Here is a 16442-nt window from a genome sequence, read left to right on the forward strand (position 1 = left end):
CTATCCCTTTATCTTCAGTCTATACATGCCTTTATAGGTTAAGTGTGTTTCTCATAGGCAACAGATCATTGGGTCTTTTGTTTTTAAATCCATTCAGCCACTCTCTGTCTTTTGATTGGAAAGTTTAGTCCATTTACATTCAATATTATTGATAAGTAAGGTCTTACTCTGGCCCTTTTAAATTTTGTTTTCTGGTTGTTTTCTGTTCTTCTCTTTCTTCTTTCTTTTCTTCATGTCTTTCTTTTAGTGCAGGTGATTTTCTCTGGTGGTATGATTTAATTTTCTGCTTTTTCCTTGTTGCATATTCATTATACATATATATTTTTTTAAATTTGAGGTTACCATGAGGCTTGCAAATACTACCTTATAACTCATTATTTTAAGCTGATAACATAATACTGCTTACATTAAACAAACAGGCAAAAAGAAAACTAATAAAAACTATACCCTTTAACTTTGTCTCTCTACTTTTTAACTTTTTCTTGTTTCTATTTATATAATTTTTTTTTTTTTTTTTTTTTTTTTTTTGGAGACAGAGTCTCACTCGCTCTGTCTCCCAGGCTGGAGTGCAGTGGTGTGATTTTGGCTCACTGCAACCTCTGCCTCCCAGGTTCAAGCAATTCTCTGCCTCAGCCTCCTGGATAGCTGGAATTGCAGGCACCTGCCACCATGCCTGGCTAATTTTTGTATTTCTAGTAGAGACGGGCTTTCACCATGTTGGCCAGGCTGGTCTTGAACTCCCAACCTCATGATCTACCCCCTTGGCCTCCCAAAGTGCTAGGATTATAGGCGTGAGCCACCGCGCCTGGCCTAAGGCCCAAGGACTCTTTAGTCAGCTTGTGGTGAATGCTGCCAGGTCTGGGATTCGCCTTTTAGGGCAGTGGGCTCCTCTGTGCACCAGGTCAGATCCAGAAATGCCAGCCAAGAGCCAAGGCCTGGAATCAGAGACCCCAAGAGCCCACTTGGTGCTCTACTCCCCTGTGTCCAATTGGTACCTAAGGTGCAAGACAAAATCCCTTTTACTTTTCTCAGGCAGAGGGTGTCTCTCACTGTAGGCATGATAGTGGGTCTCACCTGAAGCCAGCAAGTCTCAGAGTTTCACCCAAGGCCCATGGTGTACTACCTGGGTATTGCTCCTGGTTATTCAGCGCCCAAGGGCTCTTTAGTCAGCAGGTTACGGGTCCTGCTTGGATGGGGTACTTCCCTTCAAGGCAACAGGTTCTCTTCTGGCCCAGGGTGTGTCTTCAGAAATGTCATCTGAGAGATAGGGCCCGGAGTGGGGGCCTCATGACTCTGACTGGTGCCCTGTCCTACTTTGGATGAGCTGGTATCCGAGATGCAAGACAAAGTCCTCTTGACTCCTCGCTCTCCTCTCCTCATGTGGAAGGAAAGGGTTTCTTTTGGAGCCACGAGCTGTGCTGCCTGGGGTTGGAGCAGGGGTGGCACAAACACTCCCTTAGCCTTCCCAGCTAGTGTCTCAGTAGGTCATCTTTCCCCGAAGTCTGCTTGCTCTAAGCCTGGCTCAACACTATGATTCACCTAAGAACTGCAGTTCTTGTTGCCTAGACTGACTTTCTAGTTTATTTAGGGCCTCAGAGCACTTTAGCCTACAGTGGTGAGCCTTGACAGAACCACTGGGTTCTGACTGCTGGGATGGGTGATGCCTGTCTGGCTAGGGCTCATCTGAGTGCTCCCTCTGTAGGCGGACATCAGCTGAGTTCAACCCAGTTTTGCTTGCTTTGCCAGTGACTGGGCAGCACTGAATTCCATGCAAAGTCTCTCAGTCACTGAGCTCTCCCTGTCCTAAGTGCACAGAGGTTCTGTCCATGACACAGGGCTGCTGCCAGGGAATAGGGGAGGGGTGGCATCAGTGATTTAAGAATTATCTTTCTTCACCTTTTCAATGCCTCTTCCAGTGATACGATGTGGAAGCCAGGTACTGTGAGTGCCTACTTGATTTTTCAGTCTTATGAAAGTGCTTTTTTCATATAATTGTTAAATCTGGTGATCCCGCAGGTGGGACAATCAATGGAGCCTTTTCTTTAGCCATCTTAGTCTTGCTTCTGAGATACCAGTATGCCAATCTAAATAACAGAGAGGGAGACTCTAAAAGAAAATGATATTTATTCAGGAATAGGCATTGCAATGGGAATACATGTGCCATAGAAGACTATGTGTACACTTAGGAAGGTAAACAGAGACAAAGGTTTTTAAAGAAAAAATGAGAAGGATTACATAATGTTTTCAGATAATTATTTTTGACTACAAGGATCAATAACAAGGGTGGTGTCAGTGTGAGGTTGGATAATCCTGTTGCTGGACAGATATCCTTGTAGAAGTATTTTTTTGTATAAGGTTGTGTTGACCTTTGTGCATGGTTGTGGCTTTTACAGGTTGTTTCAGGGTAGTTTTGTTTTCAGGTATTGGTGTAAGAGAGCCCTTCCTGTATGACCTTACCTGGCTTCATTTTTCAGGATTTTGGTTTTTAACATAAACGACCCCATTTTGATTCTGACAACTTTTATGTTGCAAGCTCTTGCCATAATTCTTGTCCCACACAGGGGATTCCTTAATCAGTCCAGTCACTCAGTTGTTTTTCTTCTGACAACGTGGCTAGGCTATTGGCAATGGCCCATGAGTCTGTGAAAATACAGCAAGATATGGTGAGAAAGGTGGCTGGCATGGCCATTGCCACTGCATGTAATTTGGCCTATTGGATAGAATGTCCATGTCCAGTCTCTGTCAAAAGTTGGCTGTCTATTGGCCAGATGGTGGTGGCAGCCCAATGAAACCCATCTGCTTTTAGTTTGGCAGAACTGTTAGTAAACCATGCCAGACTATTGGTAGGCATATTTTTTAATCCATAGGAGGAGCCAAAACATCCTCAACAGGTTACTTGGTCACTTTTCGTTAGCTAGCCCTTTGTTCATGGAACCTACTGGTCCCGTGGGGCCTGGGTGGACATGATGTTAAATGTGCCAGTTTCATTTAATAATTGAGCTCTGTTGAGCCTGTCTAATTTGATTGGTGGAGTTTGCATGAACCCAAGTAAGAATGGGCATTTCATGTTGTAGTGTCATGTGTGGTGCTCTGGCCATAAGATGCTCAGTGTCCAGAGACTAGTGCCTAGTAGCAAGCAAGGAGTTGCTGTTTAAAAGGGGTGTATCTGGGGGCTGCTTCAAGCAACTTTTGTATCCAAAATGTGAGAGGCTGGTACATCCCGGTGGTGATTTTTTCTTTCCAGAGACTCCAATCAGCATGCATGGAGGTTTTAGACATCTGTAATTTTATTGAGCTAACAGGGATTAAGGGTTCTAAAAGCAGTGCCTGGACCACAACTTGCTGAAGGGCTTCCAAGGCCTGTTGTTGCAAAGGACTTCATTTAAAATTGGTGGGTTTGCCGGTCAGCTTGACTAAGGAGAGCAAAAGGACACTCAGGTTGGGTATATGTGGTCTCCAGTACTCAAAGAGACCTACCAGCTGCTGGGTCTCATTTTTATTAGAGGATGCCACAAGGGGCAACACTTTTGTTTGGCTATATCAGGGATTCTTCTTTGGTGTTCAGCTTAAGTGGCCTTGGCATTTAGCCTGTGATAGTCCATGGTTAGTCTCCATGCCCTGGGGAGCCTTTTGTGACCAGCCAAACTGGGCTGTTATATTGTGGGAGGGTGGTTTATAATGTATATAACATATAATCCAGTTGCTGGACAGATGTCCTTGTAGAAGTACATTTTGTGTGTAAGGTTGTGTTGACTTTTGTGCATGGTTGTGGCTTTTGCGGGTTAACTCGATTAACAAGTACTGTCCTATTCTCCACTCAGTATGTATAATAGTAGTACTTTTGTTGAATAAGCCATTGGAACTTGGGGAGCTTAGGTGGCAGGCAGAAGTGGATATGCCCCACTGCGATGGCTCAAATTCTTAGCTGTGTTGGGGGAACATACCCCTTCAGATGGAGGTGGCCTTCTGTGCCCCAAGCAGCCAAAATGCCAATGCCTGTGATGCACTGAGTGGTAGGAACCATAGTTACTGGCACCTGAAGTGGCCCAATGGGCCCTGCCCACAACCAGATAAGCATCTTGGGGGTCACTATGTTTGTCCGAAAACCTCCCAATGTTGCCAGTTTAATTTTTCACCTAAAAGAACAAGGAAATATTGTCATGTGGGCTCCAGGATCCAAGAACCCCAGAAAAGTCTAAATTTTCTTCTTTTTCTCTTTTCTCTTAACAAGAGTATCAGGCCAGTGGCCTTCGGTAGGCACCTAGAGACTTTGGCCGCAACCCCAACTGCACCATTTGGGTCCGCAGTGTCCCTTTATCCAACAAACACACCAACCAGGTTGCTTGAGAGCTTACTGCTTATGTCTACGTGTGTCCTTTGGATCTTGAGTCTCCTTCTCTGTGAAAGCCTGCATTGTACATGCTGGTTCCCTCTCAGATGTCTCAAGGACCATCAGAGGACCTCTTTTTAATTCCCTCTCAGATGCCTTCAGATGCATCTAAATACCCAGGAAGGAGCAATCACATATGTGCACTAAGCTCCCCTGTTTCCATGCTGTTTTCCTCTGCCACAATCCATGCGCCACCTCACCTACATTCTCGGGGTGTATGTGTGGCCTGTGTCTCTCTTATCACTGCTTCTTCCTCATAAAACATCTAGCTGGTCTGATGTCTCCGCCATGGGCCAGGTATGAGATAGGGTATTGCCCCTTCTGCTTCACCAATGAGCCATTGTTCTGTCAAATTGAATCCTGCTTGCTGTGCCAGTTTTGTGAAGCAGGTGCTCTCTGTACACTGGTTGTCAACTATCCGAATCCAGTTTGACAGAATACACTCATACACAACAAGCTACATGAAGTGGACTTATTACCATCAGATGGGCAGCAAGGGACAACACAAGCCTGGGATGTATTGCTGCTGGTCCACAAGGTTGCGGAGAGCTGCCCAGGGCAAACAGAATCTTATCTCTGAGTTCTTCACTTGTTCTTCACCATAGCTGAGAGACCTCAGAAGCATCCATCCTGGATTTTATATCCTGACAACACATGACTCGCTGCACTAAAGTGTTAAAGGACATCCTGTTTCTAGGGAGGACTGGAACAGAGCCTGGGCTGTTCTGGCCAGTCCCCCTCTCATCTAAAGATGTTGCATTCCTAGCACATTCTATGTATTTTGGATTATATCCTTGACATTGTTAATGTTATTTTGGTTAGACTCTGAGTTCTGTTACAATTCTCCCCTGTGGGCCACCTTCTCCAAGTTTTGACTCCCCTTCCCAGTTTGCCTACTTGTGTTTAATTTTAAGAGTCCTCAAGTAGTTTCTTTTTTGTATTTTGTTCAATGTGTGTAGTAGAATTGCTGAGAGAGAAAGGCTGTAGTTGGTTCATTCTAGCTTGTCTGTAAGTTCTTGTTTGTCATGTTCTCAAAAGTGAACAAAAAAATACTTGTTGAACAAATGAATGAAGAAATAAACTATTGCCAATGTCTTTTTGGATCTATGCTTGAATTTTTTTCTTTGTTTCTTTTTCTTTTTCTTTTTTTGACAGTTTATTTAATGAATCCTTTTAGTGTCAACTTTGAAAATGTAAATGCCACAAACGCCATCATGACCTGGAAGGTGCACTCCATGAGGAATAATTTCACATATTTGTGTCAGATTGAACTCCATGGTGAAGGAAAAATGATGCAAGTAAGAACCCTGCTTAATTTTCTACTTTCAAAAATTCCTTTTTGTCCTGAATAGAGACACTGATGAATAAAATCACTTTAAACTCTTATTTCTATGTAGGTTCAAATGGTGTGGGTCATCTGTTTGAAAAGGTCCATGAAATTAATCGTAGACTTTTATGGTTAGGAAATGGGCCTTGGAGATTTTTTTTCCCCCCAAAGAAGAACCGATCCTGACCTCCAGGTCAGGATTTGCTGTGTCCTGGTTCGCCTTTGTAATTGGGATATACTCACCGATGCTTCTATCTTGTTCTTTTCTCCTTTTTCCTTTCTTCTCTTTTTTGATCAAGCAGTACGATGTTTCTATCAACGTGAACGGTGAGTACTTCTTAAGTGAACTGGAACCTGCCACAGAGTATATGGCCCGAGTACGCTGTGCTGATGCCAGCCACTTCTGGAAATGGACTGAATGGAGTGGTCAGAACTTCACCACACTTGAAGCTGGTATGTTCAGGCCTCTGGCATTTAACCCAAAGAAGCAGGTCTTAGGAGTTAGGCTGGTTTCCCTGAGAGATTTTGGTTGTACCAAAAACTAAGAAAAAAGTATTTAAACATAGGTGGAGCAGCATTTAAAAAATTAGATTAGATGCCTAATGAGAAGTGAGTGGGAAGCCATCCACCTCAGACAGTTGACAATAGTATTGTTTATACTGCCTATCTTCTCTCTTACCTTTCATTTTTCCAAAATGATTTCTAAACCTTCACAGTAGATCTGGAGCTATATAAATTAATATATACCTTTAATTCAGGACTGAGAACAAATGGAAGTGTTAATGACAAGGAAAGCATTGGTCTCATCCTAAACAACTTCAGGCCACATTTGAAATTTAATGACATTTGGAACCTTAATGGTTATTTATGAGTCATTTGTCCCAGTGATGGCACACTGTGTGCCCTCTCCAGCATGCTCTGTGGCAGGGTTTCCTCAGTGTTGATTGCAAAATTTTTCTGCTAAATAACTATGTCTCAGAACTCAAATGGGCCTCAGGAGATTCAGTGGCCCAATCCTGCTTCCATCTCCCACCAACTCAATGTCATAAAAGATAACTGTTGCTCATTTTACAGATGAGGCGACTTGTACCCATAACTGAAGAGATTTGCCCCGATTGCAAAGTTACTGGACAGTACAGACATCATAATAATCATAGGAGTTGGCCAGGTGTGGCTCACACTTGTAATCCCAGCACTTTGGGAGGCCGAGGAGGGCAGATCACGTACGTAGTCAGGAGTTCAAGACCAGCCTGACCAACATGGTGAAACCCCATCTCTACTAAAAATACAAAAATTAGTGAGATGTGGTGGCACGTGCCTCTAATCCCAGCTACTCAGGAGGCTGAGGCAGGAGATCGCTTGAACCTGGGAGGCAGAGGTTGCAGTGAGCCGAGATCGTGCCACTGCACTACAGCCTGGGTGATAGAGCAAGACTCCATCTCAAAAAAAAAAAAAAAAAAATCATAGGAGTTAACATTTACTGTGAGCCATACATAGCTTGAAGGGCCCTCTGTGCTCCTCTCTTTTCATCCTGACGACATGCATCTTATTATCCTCATTTTGTGCCGGAGGATATCAGTGCACAGAAAGATTAAGTAATTTGACTGGCCCAGCCAGGCACTGACTGAGCTGCGACTTATGTCCAGGCAGCCTGACACCAGAGCTCCACCCTTACCCAGAGCTCAGTTCTGTGTGTTCTCTCTCTTGGTGTTATTACAACCTCCGGATCTTGTTGATTCAAGTCCTGGCTATTTTTACTGCCAAAGGAAGGATTATACATATGTATTTTATTATTATTCTTATTTGTGTATGGCAGCTGGCAGAACTTTTTCTGTTTCATTCTGGGAGGACCATTTTAAAGCAGTAACTCTAATTTGGGGGTGGTGGGCACAGCTAATCAGAATCCACACATGAGGATGGTCATTAGTCAAGTTCTGCAGGCCTCCCCACTTCCTTGGTGGTGCCTGCCCATCCTCAAGCCCATTGAGACTCCAGTAGTTTTTCCTAGGGGTACAGGGTCCTCAATAATCTTTGTTCTGGAAGGCCCTGTTCCTGAGAGGAATGTTGCATTTTCCTCAGTGTGTTTTAGAAAAGAATTTTTATTATTTTGCTTTACGTTTTCTGTTTTTTTTTAAAATTTATTCCAACATAACTAAAATTATGTAAAAAGGGAAGATGGCACAAGAATAGAGTTTCTTTTAGATTACAGTAATAATCCAGCATCTTGAAAACACTTAACTTTGCTTTTGATGATGACAAGAAAATGATACGAATCTACTGAAGGTAAACGTATAGGAATTTTTTATTATTTCTGATCGCGCTTTGCTTAATGCTGGAAAACTCCCATGTTTATATGTATTATAATCATGCGTAAGTATAATAGTGAGCAGACATTGAGTTAAATGATATGATAGTACAAACGATGTTGTTTATAAAATATAGTGCTATTAACTGTATTGTAGCACTTTTTTGTTATAAATAGTAATTTATAAGCCAGCTGAAGATTTTGCATTGAGCTTAGATATTGTCCCTGAGTATTTCAATAAAGTTTTAAATTTAATATTGGCTTCTCCAATGGCTTATTTAGCTAATTGAAATCTGCTTTAATAAATTTAAAAACATACAGTCACCTTTAACTTAAGCATAAAGTGTTGAGTCAGCAACTAAAATAAAAAACTTAAATGTCAGTTATTAGGCAAAAAAGACGAAATTTTTATAAGATGGAGAGATACATTTTTATGTTATGTTCCAAAACAGTTCTTCTTTCAAAGACATGTTCTGAATCAGATCAAAAATTACTTGTCCTCTCACAAACCAAAAACTAAAAAAAATAGAAAATTTATTTTTTAATATTAGAAACACCTTAGTTTTGTTAAATTTTGTTAATTTCATGACAGTTGCTATTTAACACTTTCACACTTAGCAGCCCAATTTTTTTAAACCATTTTAGTATGCAGAAATCATATTTAAGAAATAGAAGTTGGAGGTTCTAGCCAGAGGAATCGGGCAAGAGATACACATCCCAAAAGGAAAAGAAGTCAAAACTGTCTCTCTTTGCTGATGATATGATTCCATACCTAGAAAACCCTACATTAAGAGTGGACACAGGGAGAACGCAGATGCTGGGCTGAAGGGTCAGGAAGCTGCACACCCTGCGCAGGGCTACAAAGCACCCATGCTCGTTCTTGACTCCCCAGGAACTCCTGAGGAAGGGGTTGAACAGGCAGCCTGCCCCTGCCGTGGACCTTTGGAATCCAGGCAGCAGGAAACTCCACAACCCTCATAGACAATTGGGCTGGCAGGAAGAGCTTCTTAGAGAGGTAGTAGGAATAGAGCTGCATCCTGGGCAGAGCCCAGAGGGTTTGGTGCAGAAATGTCTGCAGTCGAGCATGGCCAGGGATACAAATTCCCCAAGCCTTGCCGTGCTCCTCTAGGAGACTTTGGCCATAGGGTGACCATGAGACCTAGACAGAGGAGAAGGGTCTTACCCATGAGATGGGACCAGTCCAATCTGAGTGGTCCCCTGTCTGCTGGCCTCTCCTGAGGCTCCAGCCTGGCCACGCTAGCTGGAGTTTCAGCCTCAGATGCCCAACCAGGGTGCTTCCTCGGGGACCATATCATAGCTGCTTTGCTGGCTGATGGCACTTGACCATTGGAGAGCTCCAGCAGAGCAACTCCTACTGTCATGCATCAGCCCACCTGCAGCCTCCCCTGACCACAGCCTCCCCAACTCCACCTTGCCAGCATGCACTTGTCCATGGCCACCCCACCACCACTTTGCCAGTGCACACGTGTGGGTGGACCTTGCCTCTTCTCCTCCAATGGCTCGTATGTGCACATATCCCACTGCTGCTGCTGGCATAAGTGCAACGTGTGGCCCTGCCTCCCCCTGGTGCTGCCATTTCTGTTGTGAAAGAGTGCATGGACACCAGCAACCCCACCGCCACTCCTGCTGACACTGCCACCAGTGTGAATGTGTGCATGGCCCCATGCCCCCCCCAACACCATCACTGGCACAAATGCATACACAGACACCAGCAACTCTGCCCCCACCTCTGTGCTGCCACTGTGGCTGCTGCAAACCAGCACACAGACAACCACAGCCCTGCCTTCCCAGTGCCAGCACAACTGTCAGTGTGAATGCATGCATGGATGCTGGCAACTCTACCCACCCCTACACTACCACTGCTGCCTGTGCAGACTCATGCACAAAGACTGGTAGCCTCCTGCCCCTATGACTGCCAGCACCAGTGCGAGCACTGTCACTGGCACTTCTGCCCCTGCCTGCATCCCACCACCAGGGCAACTGCATGCAGGAACCCTGTAGCCCTACTCTCAGAGGTACCCTACCCCAGCTGATGCATGTACAACCCACTGCACTGCCCTGGCTGCTGGCACATGTGAATGAGCATGGATCCTGCTGCCACTACCCTGATGAAGTGCTTTGGCCTGCACCACTCATCGGAGTTTTGTGGCCAGCAGACTGAGAATACTTCAGTCCCTCCAGTGCAGCAGGTTCCTAGCCTTGAGGGGCAAGAGAACAAAGGGCCTGATACCAGTCCTGCAGAGTTAGAGCACGCAGACCAGGAGTGCTAAGCTGAGCCTTGACCCCTTAAAATCTTCCAGATGGGAACCCAGTCAACTGAACCCACCTTGTACCAAAATCAGATGTCCCCCAAGGACATCAAAGAACATAAAACATAAAACAAAACAAAAACCCATCCGAAGGACAGCAACTTCAAAGATTAAAGGAGCATCAGCCCACACAGATGAGAAAGAAACAATGCAAGAACTCTGGCAACTCAAAAAGCCAGAGTATCTTCTTACCTCCAAAGACCACACTAGCATCCTAGCAATGGTTCTTAACCTGTTCAAAATGACAGAATTAGAATTCAGAATATGCATAGAAACAAAGATCATCAACATCCAAGAGAAAGTCAAAACCCAATCCAAGGAATCTAAGGAATACAGCAAAATGATGCAAGAGATAAAAGACAAAATGGCCATTTAAAGAAATAATCAAACTGATCTGATAGAGCTGAATCATTCATTTTAAGAATTTCATAATACAAATGCAAGCTGAGGAAAGAGTCTCCGCTCAAAGACCAGTTCTTCAATAAAATTCAGTCAGACAAAAATAAGGAAAAAACAATAAAGAAAAATTATTATGTAAAAAGAACAAATCAACCACTCATTGGTGTTCTTGAAAGAGAGGGAGAGAAGGCAAGCAACTTGGAAAACATATTTGAGGATATTATTCACAAAAATTTCCCCAGCCTCACTGGGGAAGACAACATTCAAATTCAGGAAATGCAGAGAACCCTGTGAGATACTATATGAAGTGACCATCCCAAAGACACCATATCTCCAAGACATAGTCATCAGATTCTTCAAGGTTGAAATGAAAGAAAAAATGATAAAGCCAGCTAGGGAGACAGGGCAGGTCACCCACAAGGGGAACCCCATCAAGCTAACAGTGGACCTTTCATCAGAAATGCTATAAGCCACAAGAGACTGGGGGCCTATATTGAGCATTCTTAAAAGAAATTCCAACCAAGAATTTCATATCTAGCCAAACTAAGCTTCATAAGTGAATGAGAAATAAGATCCTTTTCAGACAAGCAAATGCTAAGGGAATTCACTGCCATCAGAGCTGCCTTAGAAGAGATCCTTAAGGAAGTGCTAAATATGAAAAAGGAAGTTCATTACCAACCACCACAAAAACAGACTTAAGTAATAGACCATTGAGAGTATAAAGCAACCACACAATCAAATCTGCATAATAACCAGCTAACAAGACAATGACAGGATCAAATTCACACATACCAGTATTAAACTTGAATGTACACAGGTTGCATGTCCCAATTAAAAGGCACAGAGTGGCAAGTTGGAGAAAGAAGCAATATCCAACTGTATGCTGTCTACAGGAGATGTATATCACATGCAGTGACAATAGTAGGCTAAAAAGTAAAAGGATGCAGAAAAATGTACCAACCAAACAAAACAGAAAAAAGCAAGGGTTGCTATTCCAGTTTCTATCCAAATATATCAATAATGATTAGAAAAGACAAAGAAGGGCATTACATAATGGTAAAGAGTTCAATTCAACAAGAGGACTTAACTGTCCTAAATATATATGCACCTAACACAGGAGCACCCAGATTCATAAAGTAAGTTCTTAGAGACCTACAAAGAGACTTAGATAACCACATAATAATAGTGGGAGACTTCAACATTTTGCTGACAGTATTACATGGATTATCAAGGCAGAAAACTAACAAAGATATTAAGGACCTCAACTTGACACTTGACCAAATGGGCTTACAGAACTCTGCACCCCAAAACAAATATACATTATTCTCATCTGCACATGGCATATACTCTAAAACTGAACACACAATTAGACATAAAACAATCCTCAGCAAATTCAAAAAACCTGAAATAATACCAAACACACTCTCAGGCAACAGCAGAATAAAAACAGAAACGAGTACTAAGAAAATCACTCAAAACCACCCGATTACATGGAAATTAAACAACCTGCTCCTGAATGACTTTTGGGTAAACAATGAAATTAAGGCAGAAATTAAGAAATTCTTTGAAACTAATGAGAAGAAAGATAACAATATACCAGGATCTCTGAGACACAGCAAAGCCATGTTAAGAGTAAAGTTTCAGCCGGGTGCAGTGGCTCATGCCTGTAATCCCAGCACTTTGGGAGGCCAAGGCGGGCAGATCACAAGGTCATGAGTTTGAGACCAGCTTGGCCAGTATGGTGAAACCCCATCTCTACTGAAAACTACAAAAATTAGCCAGACGTGGTGGCACATGCCTGTAGTCCCAGCTACTTGGGAGGCTGAGGCAGGAGAATTGCTGGAACCCAGGAGGTGGAGGTTGCAGTGAGCCAAGATTGCATCACTGCACTCCAGCCTGGGCAACAAAGATCTCAAATTAACAATCCAACATCACACCTTGAAGAACTAGAGAAACAAGAGCAAACCAACACCAAATCTATCAGAAGACAAGAAATAACCAAAATTAGAGCTGAGCTGAAGGAAATTGAGATGCAAAAAACTATACAAAAGATCAATGATCCAGGAGTTATTAAAAAGAATAGGTTTCATAAATCACGACCTAGACTAATAAAGAATAAAGAGAGAAGATCCAAATAAACACAATCAGAAATATCAAAGAGGATGTTACCACTTGACCCCATAGAAATACAAAAACTCTCAGAGATTACTATGAACATCTTTTTGGAGACAAACTAGAAAACATACAGCCTGGAAACATACAGCCTCTCAAGATTGAACCAGGAAGAAATTGAATCCCTGGACAGACCAATAATGAGATCTGAAATTGAATCAGTAACAAAAAGCCTAGGAACCAGAAAAAGCCCAGGACCACATGCATTCATAGCCGAATTCTATCAGAGGTATAAAGAGCTGGTACCATTCCTACAGAAACTATTCCAAAAAAATCTGAGGAGGGGGGACTCCTCCCAAACTCATTCTATGAGGCCAGCATCATTCTGACACCAAAACCTGGTAGAGACACAACAAAAAGAGAAAACTTCAGGTCAATATCCTTGATGAACACAGATGCAAAAATCTTCAACAAAATACTAGCAATCCAGATCCAGCAGCACATCAAAAAGCTAATCCACCTCAATCAAGTAGGCTTTATCCCTGGGATTCAAGGTTGTGTCAGCATACACAAATCACTAAATGTGATTCGTCACATAAACCGAACTGAAAACAAAAGCCACACAATCATCTCAATATATGCAGAAAAAGCTTTTGATAAAATTCAACATCCATTCATGTTAAAAGCTCCAACAAACCAGGTGTTGAAGGAACGTACCTCAAAATAAGAACCATCTATGACAAATCCACAGCCAACATCATACTAAATGGGCAGAAGCTGGAAGCATTCCCTTTGAGAACTGGAATAAGACAAGGATGCCCACTTTCACCACTCCTATTCAATATAATACTGGAAGTCCTAGCCAGAGCAGTCGGGCAAGAGAAAGAAATAAAAAGCATCCAAATAGAAGAAGAGGAAGTCAGAAGTCAAAATATCTCTGTTTGCAGGTGATATGATTGTATATCTAGAAAATCCCCTAGTCTCTGCATAAAAGCTCCTAGATCTGATTGAAAAAAAAAACTTCAGCAAAGTTTCGGATACAAGATCAATGTATAAAAATCAGTAGTATTTCTATACACCAATAAGATTCAAGCTGAGACCCAAGTCAAGAACGCAATCCCACTTCCAATACTCACATACACAAAAACACCTAGTAATACATTTAACCAAGGAGGTGAAGGATCTTTACAAGGAGAACTAGAAAACACTGCTGAAAGAAATCATAGATGACACAAAGAAATAGAAAAATATTCCATGCTCAGAGATTGGAACAATCAATATCATTAAAATGACCAGACTCCCCAAAGAAATCTACTGATTCAATGCTATTTCTATGAAACTATCAATGTTATTTTTCACAGAAATAGAAAAAAACTATTCAAAAACTTGATATGGAAACAAAAAAGAGCCTGTACAGCCAAAGCATTTCTAAGCAAAAAGGACAAAGCAATAGGCAGCACATTACCCAACCTCAAACTATACTACAAGATTACAGTAACCAAAACATCATGGTACCGGTACAAAAACAGTCACATAGACCAATCAAGCAGAATAGAGAACCCAGAAACAAAACTACACACCTACAGCCATCTGATCTACAACGTCAACAAAAATAATCAATAGGGAAAGGACTCCTAATTCAATAGATGATGCTGGGATAGCTGGCTAGCTATATATAGAAGAATGAAACTAGACCTCTGCCTTTCACTATGTACAAAAAATTAACTTGAGATGAATGCAGATTTAAATGTCAAACCTCAAACTATAGGAATCCTAGAAGAAAACCTAGGAAACACCATTCTGGACATTGGCCTTGGGAAATAATTTATGACTAAGTCTTCAAAAGAAATTGCAACAAAAACAAAAATTGACACGTGGGACTTAATTAAACTAAAGAGCACTGAACCACAAAAGAAGCTATCAAAAGAGTAAGCAATAACCTACAGAATGTGAGAAATTATTTGTAAACTATGCATCTAACAAACATCTGATATCTAGAATCTATAAGGAACTTAATTCAACAAGCAAAAAGCAAACAACCCCATTAAAAAGAGGGCATAAGGGCTGGGTGCAGTCCCCAGCACTTCAGGAGACTGAGGTGGGTGGATCATGAGGTCAGGAGATCGAGACCATCCTGGCTAACACGGAGAAACCCCATCTCTACAAAAAAATTAGCCAGGTGTGGTGGTGGGCGCCTGTAGTCCCAGCTACTTGGGAGGTTGAGGCAGGAAAATGACGTGAACCCGGGAGGTGGTGCTTGCAGTGAGCAGAGATTGCGCCACTGCACTCCAGCCTGGGTGACAGAGCGAGACTCTATCTAAAAATTAAAAAAAGTGGGCAAAAGACATGAACGGAGAGTTCTGAAGACATACGAGCAGCCAAAAAAAAAAAAAAAAAAACCATGAAAAAATGCTCCACATCACCAATCATCAGAAAAAGGCAAATTAAAATCACAATGAGACAACATCTTACACCAATCAGAAAGGCTATTTTTAAAAATCTTTGCATGTTGTTACTGTTTTTATTCTTTAACAACCCCAGGTAGCTTCTGTAGCAGTCAGCACCACTGCCCTGCTAGACCTTCTCTAAGTATTAATAGCCAGTGTTCTTACAAGAAAGTTTTTACACAAAAGGAGGTGATACACAAAAAAGGGGAAGCTTAAGCTACTGTATGCATTTGCTTGCAATGTGTCATCTCACAGAACTCATCCCTGTAGCCCCATCAGGGCAGGAGCCTTCTTCACGTGTCTTCATAATATTTCCTAAGGGAGGCCACTTTCCACAGTGCTTCAGCTCTCAAATGCGAGTGGAGCCTGACATAATAAAACTCTGTTTTCATTTCAACCATGCTGCAGGGAATATATTCCATGTGTATTAATAGGTTGTAACAGTTTTCTAGGGCTTTAATAACACAGTACCACAGAGAGAAGAACTTTAACAAGAGAAATGTAGTGTCTCATAATTATAGAGGTTAGAAATCTGACATCAAGTTGTTGGCTGAAGTTGTTTCTCAGAGGCCACTTTCTTTGGCTGATAGATGGTCATCTTCTATGTCTGTGCTCACAAGTATTCTCTTGAGCTTCTCTGTGCACCTATTGCCTTTTCTAATGAGGATACCAGTCAAAATGGCTATTATTAAAAAGTCAAAAAGCAACAGATGCTGGGGAAGCCGCAGGGAAAAGGGAACACTTATACACTGTTGGTGGGAATATAAATTAGTTCAACCTTCCTAAAAAGCAATTTGGAGATTTCTCAAAACAGAGCTACTGTTCCACCCCAAAATCCCATTACTGGGTATATATCCAAAAGAAAATAAATCATTCTACCAACACGTATATGTTCATCACAGCACTATTCACCATAGCAAAGACATGGCATCTACCTAGGTGCCCATCAATGGTGGATTGGATAAAGAAAATATGGTACATATACACCATGGAATACTACACAGCCATAAAAAATAATGAAATAATGTTCCTCCCAGCAACATGGATGTAGCTGGAGGCCATTATCCTAAGTGAATTAATGCAGGAACAGAAAACGAAATACTGCATGTTCTCACTTTTAAGTGGGAACTAA

General features: G+C 42.1%; 1 protein-coding gene across 8 annotated transcripts in view; it reads left to right on the plus strand.

Annotated features, from left to right (window-relative positions):
- OSMR (oncostatin M receptor) overlaps positions 1-16442 on the plus strand; it is a 106455-nt gene that overhangs the window by 58114 nt on the left and 31899 nt on the right. For 5 of the 8 annotated variants that reach the window (XM_009208317.2, XM_009208318.4, XM_017959507.3 and 2 more), the window contains 2 exons: positions 5546-5688; positions 6017-6170. In XM_009208317.2, the coding sequence (XP_009206581.1) occupies positions 5546-5688; positions 6017-6170 (297 nt within the window). The remainder of the gene's footprint in view (positions 1-5545; positions 5689-6016; positions 6171-16442) is intronic. The other 3 variants (XM_009208320.2, XM_003899599.5, XM_017959509.3) reach the window with 1 other exon arrangement.

This window comes from Papio anubis, chromosome 5, assembly GCF_008728515.1.
Source record: "Papio anubis isolate 15944 chromosome 5, Panubis1.0, whole genome shotgun sequence".
Taxonomy (NCBI): domain Eukaryota; kingdom Metazoa; phylum Chordata; class Mammalia; order Primates; family Cercopithecidae; genus Papio; species Papio anubis.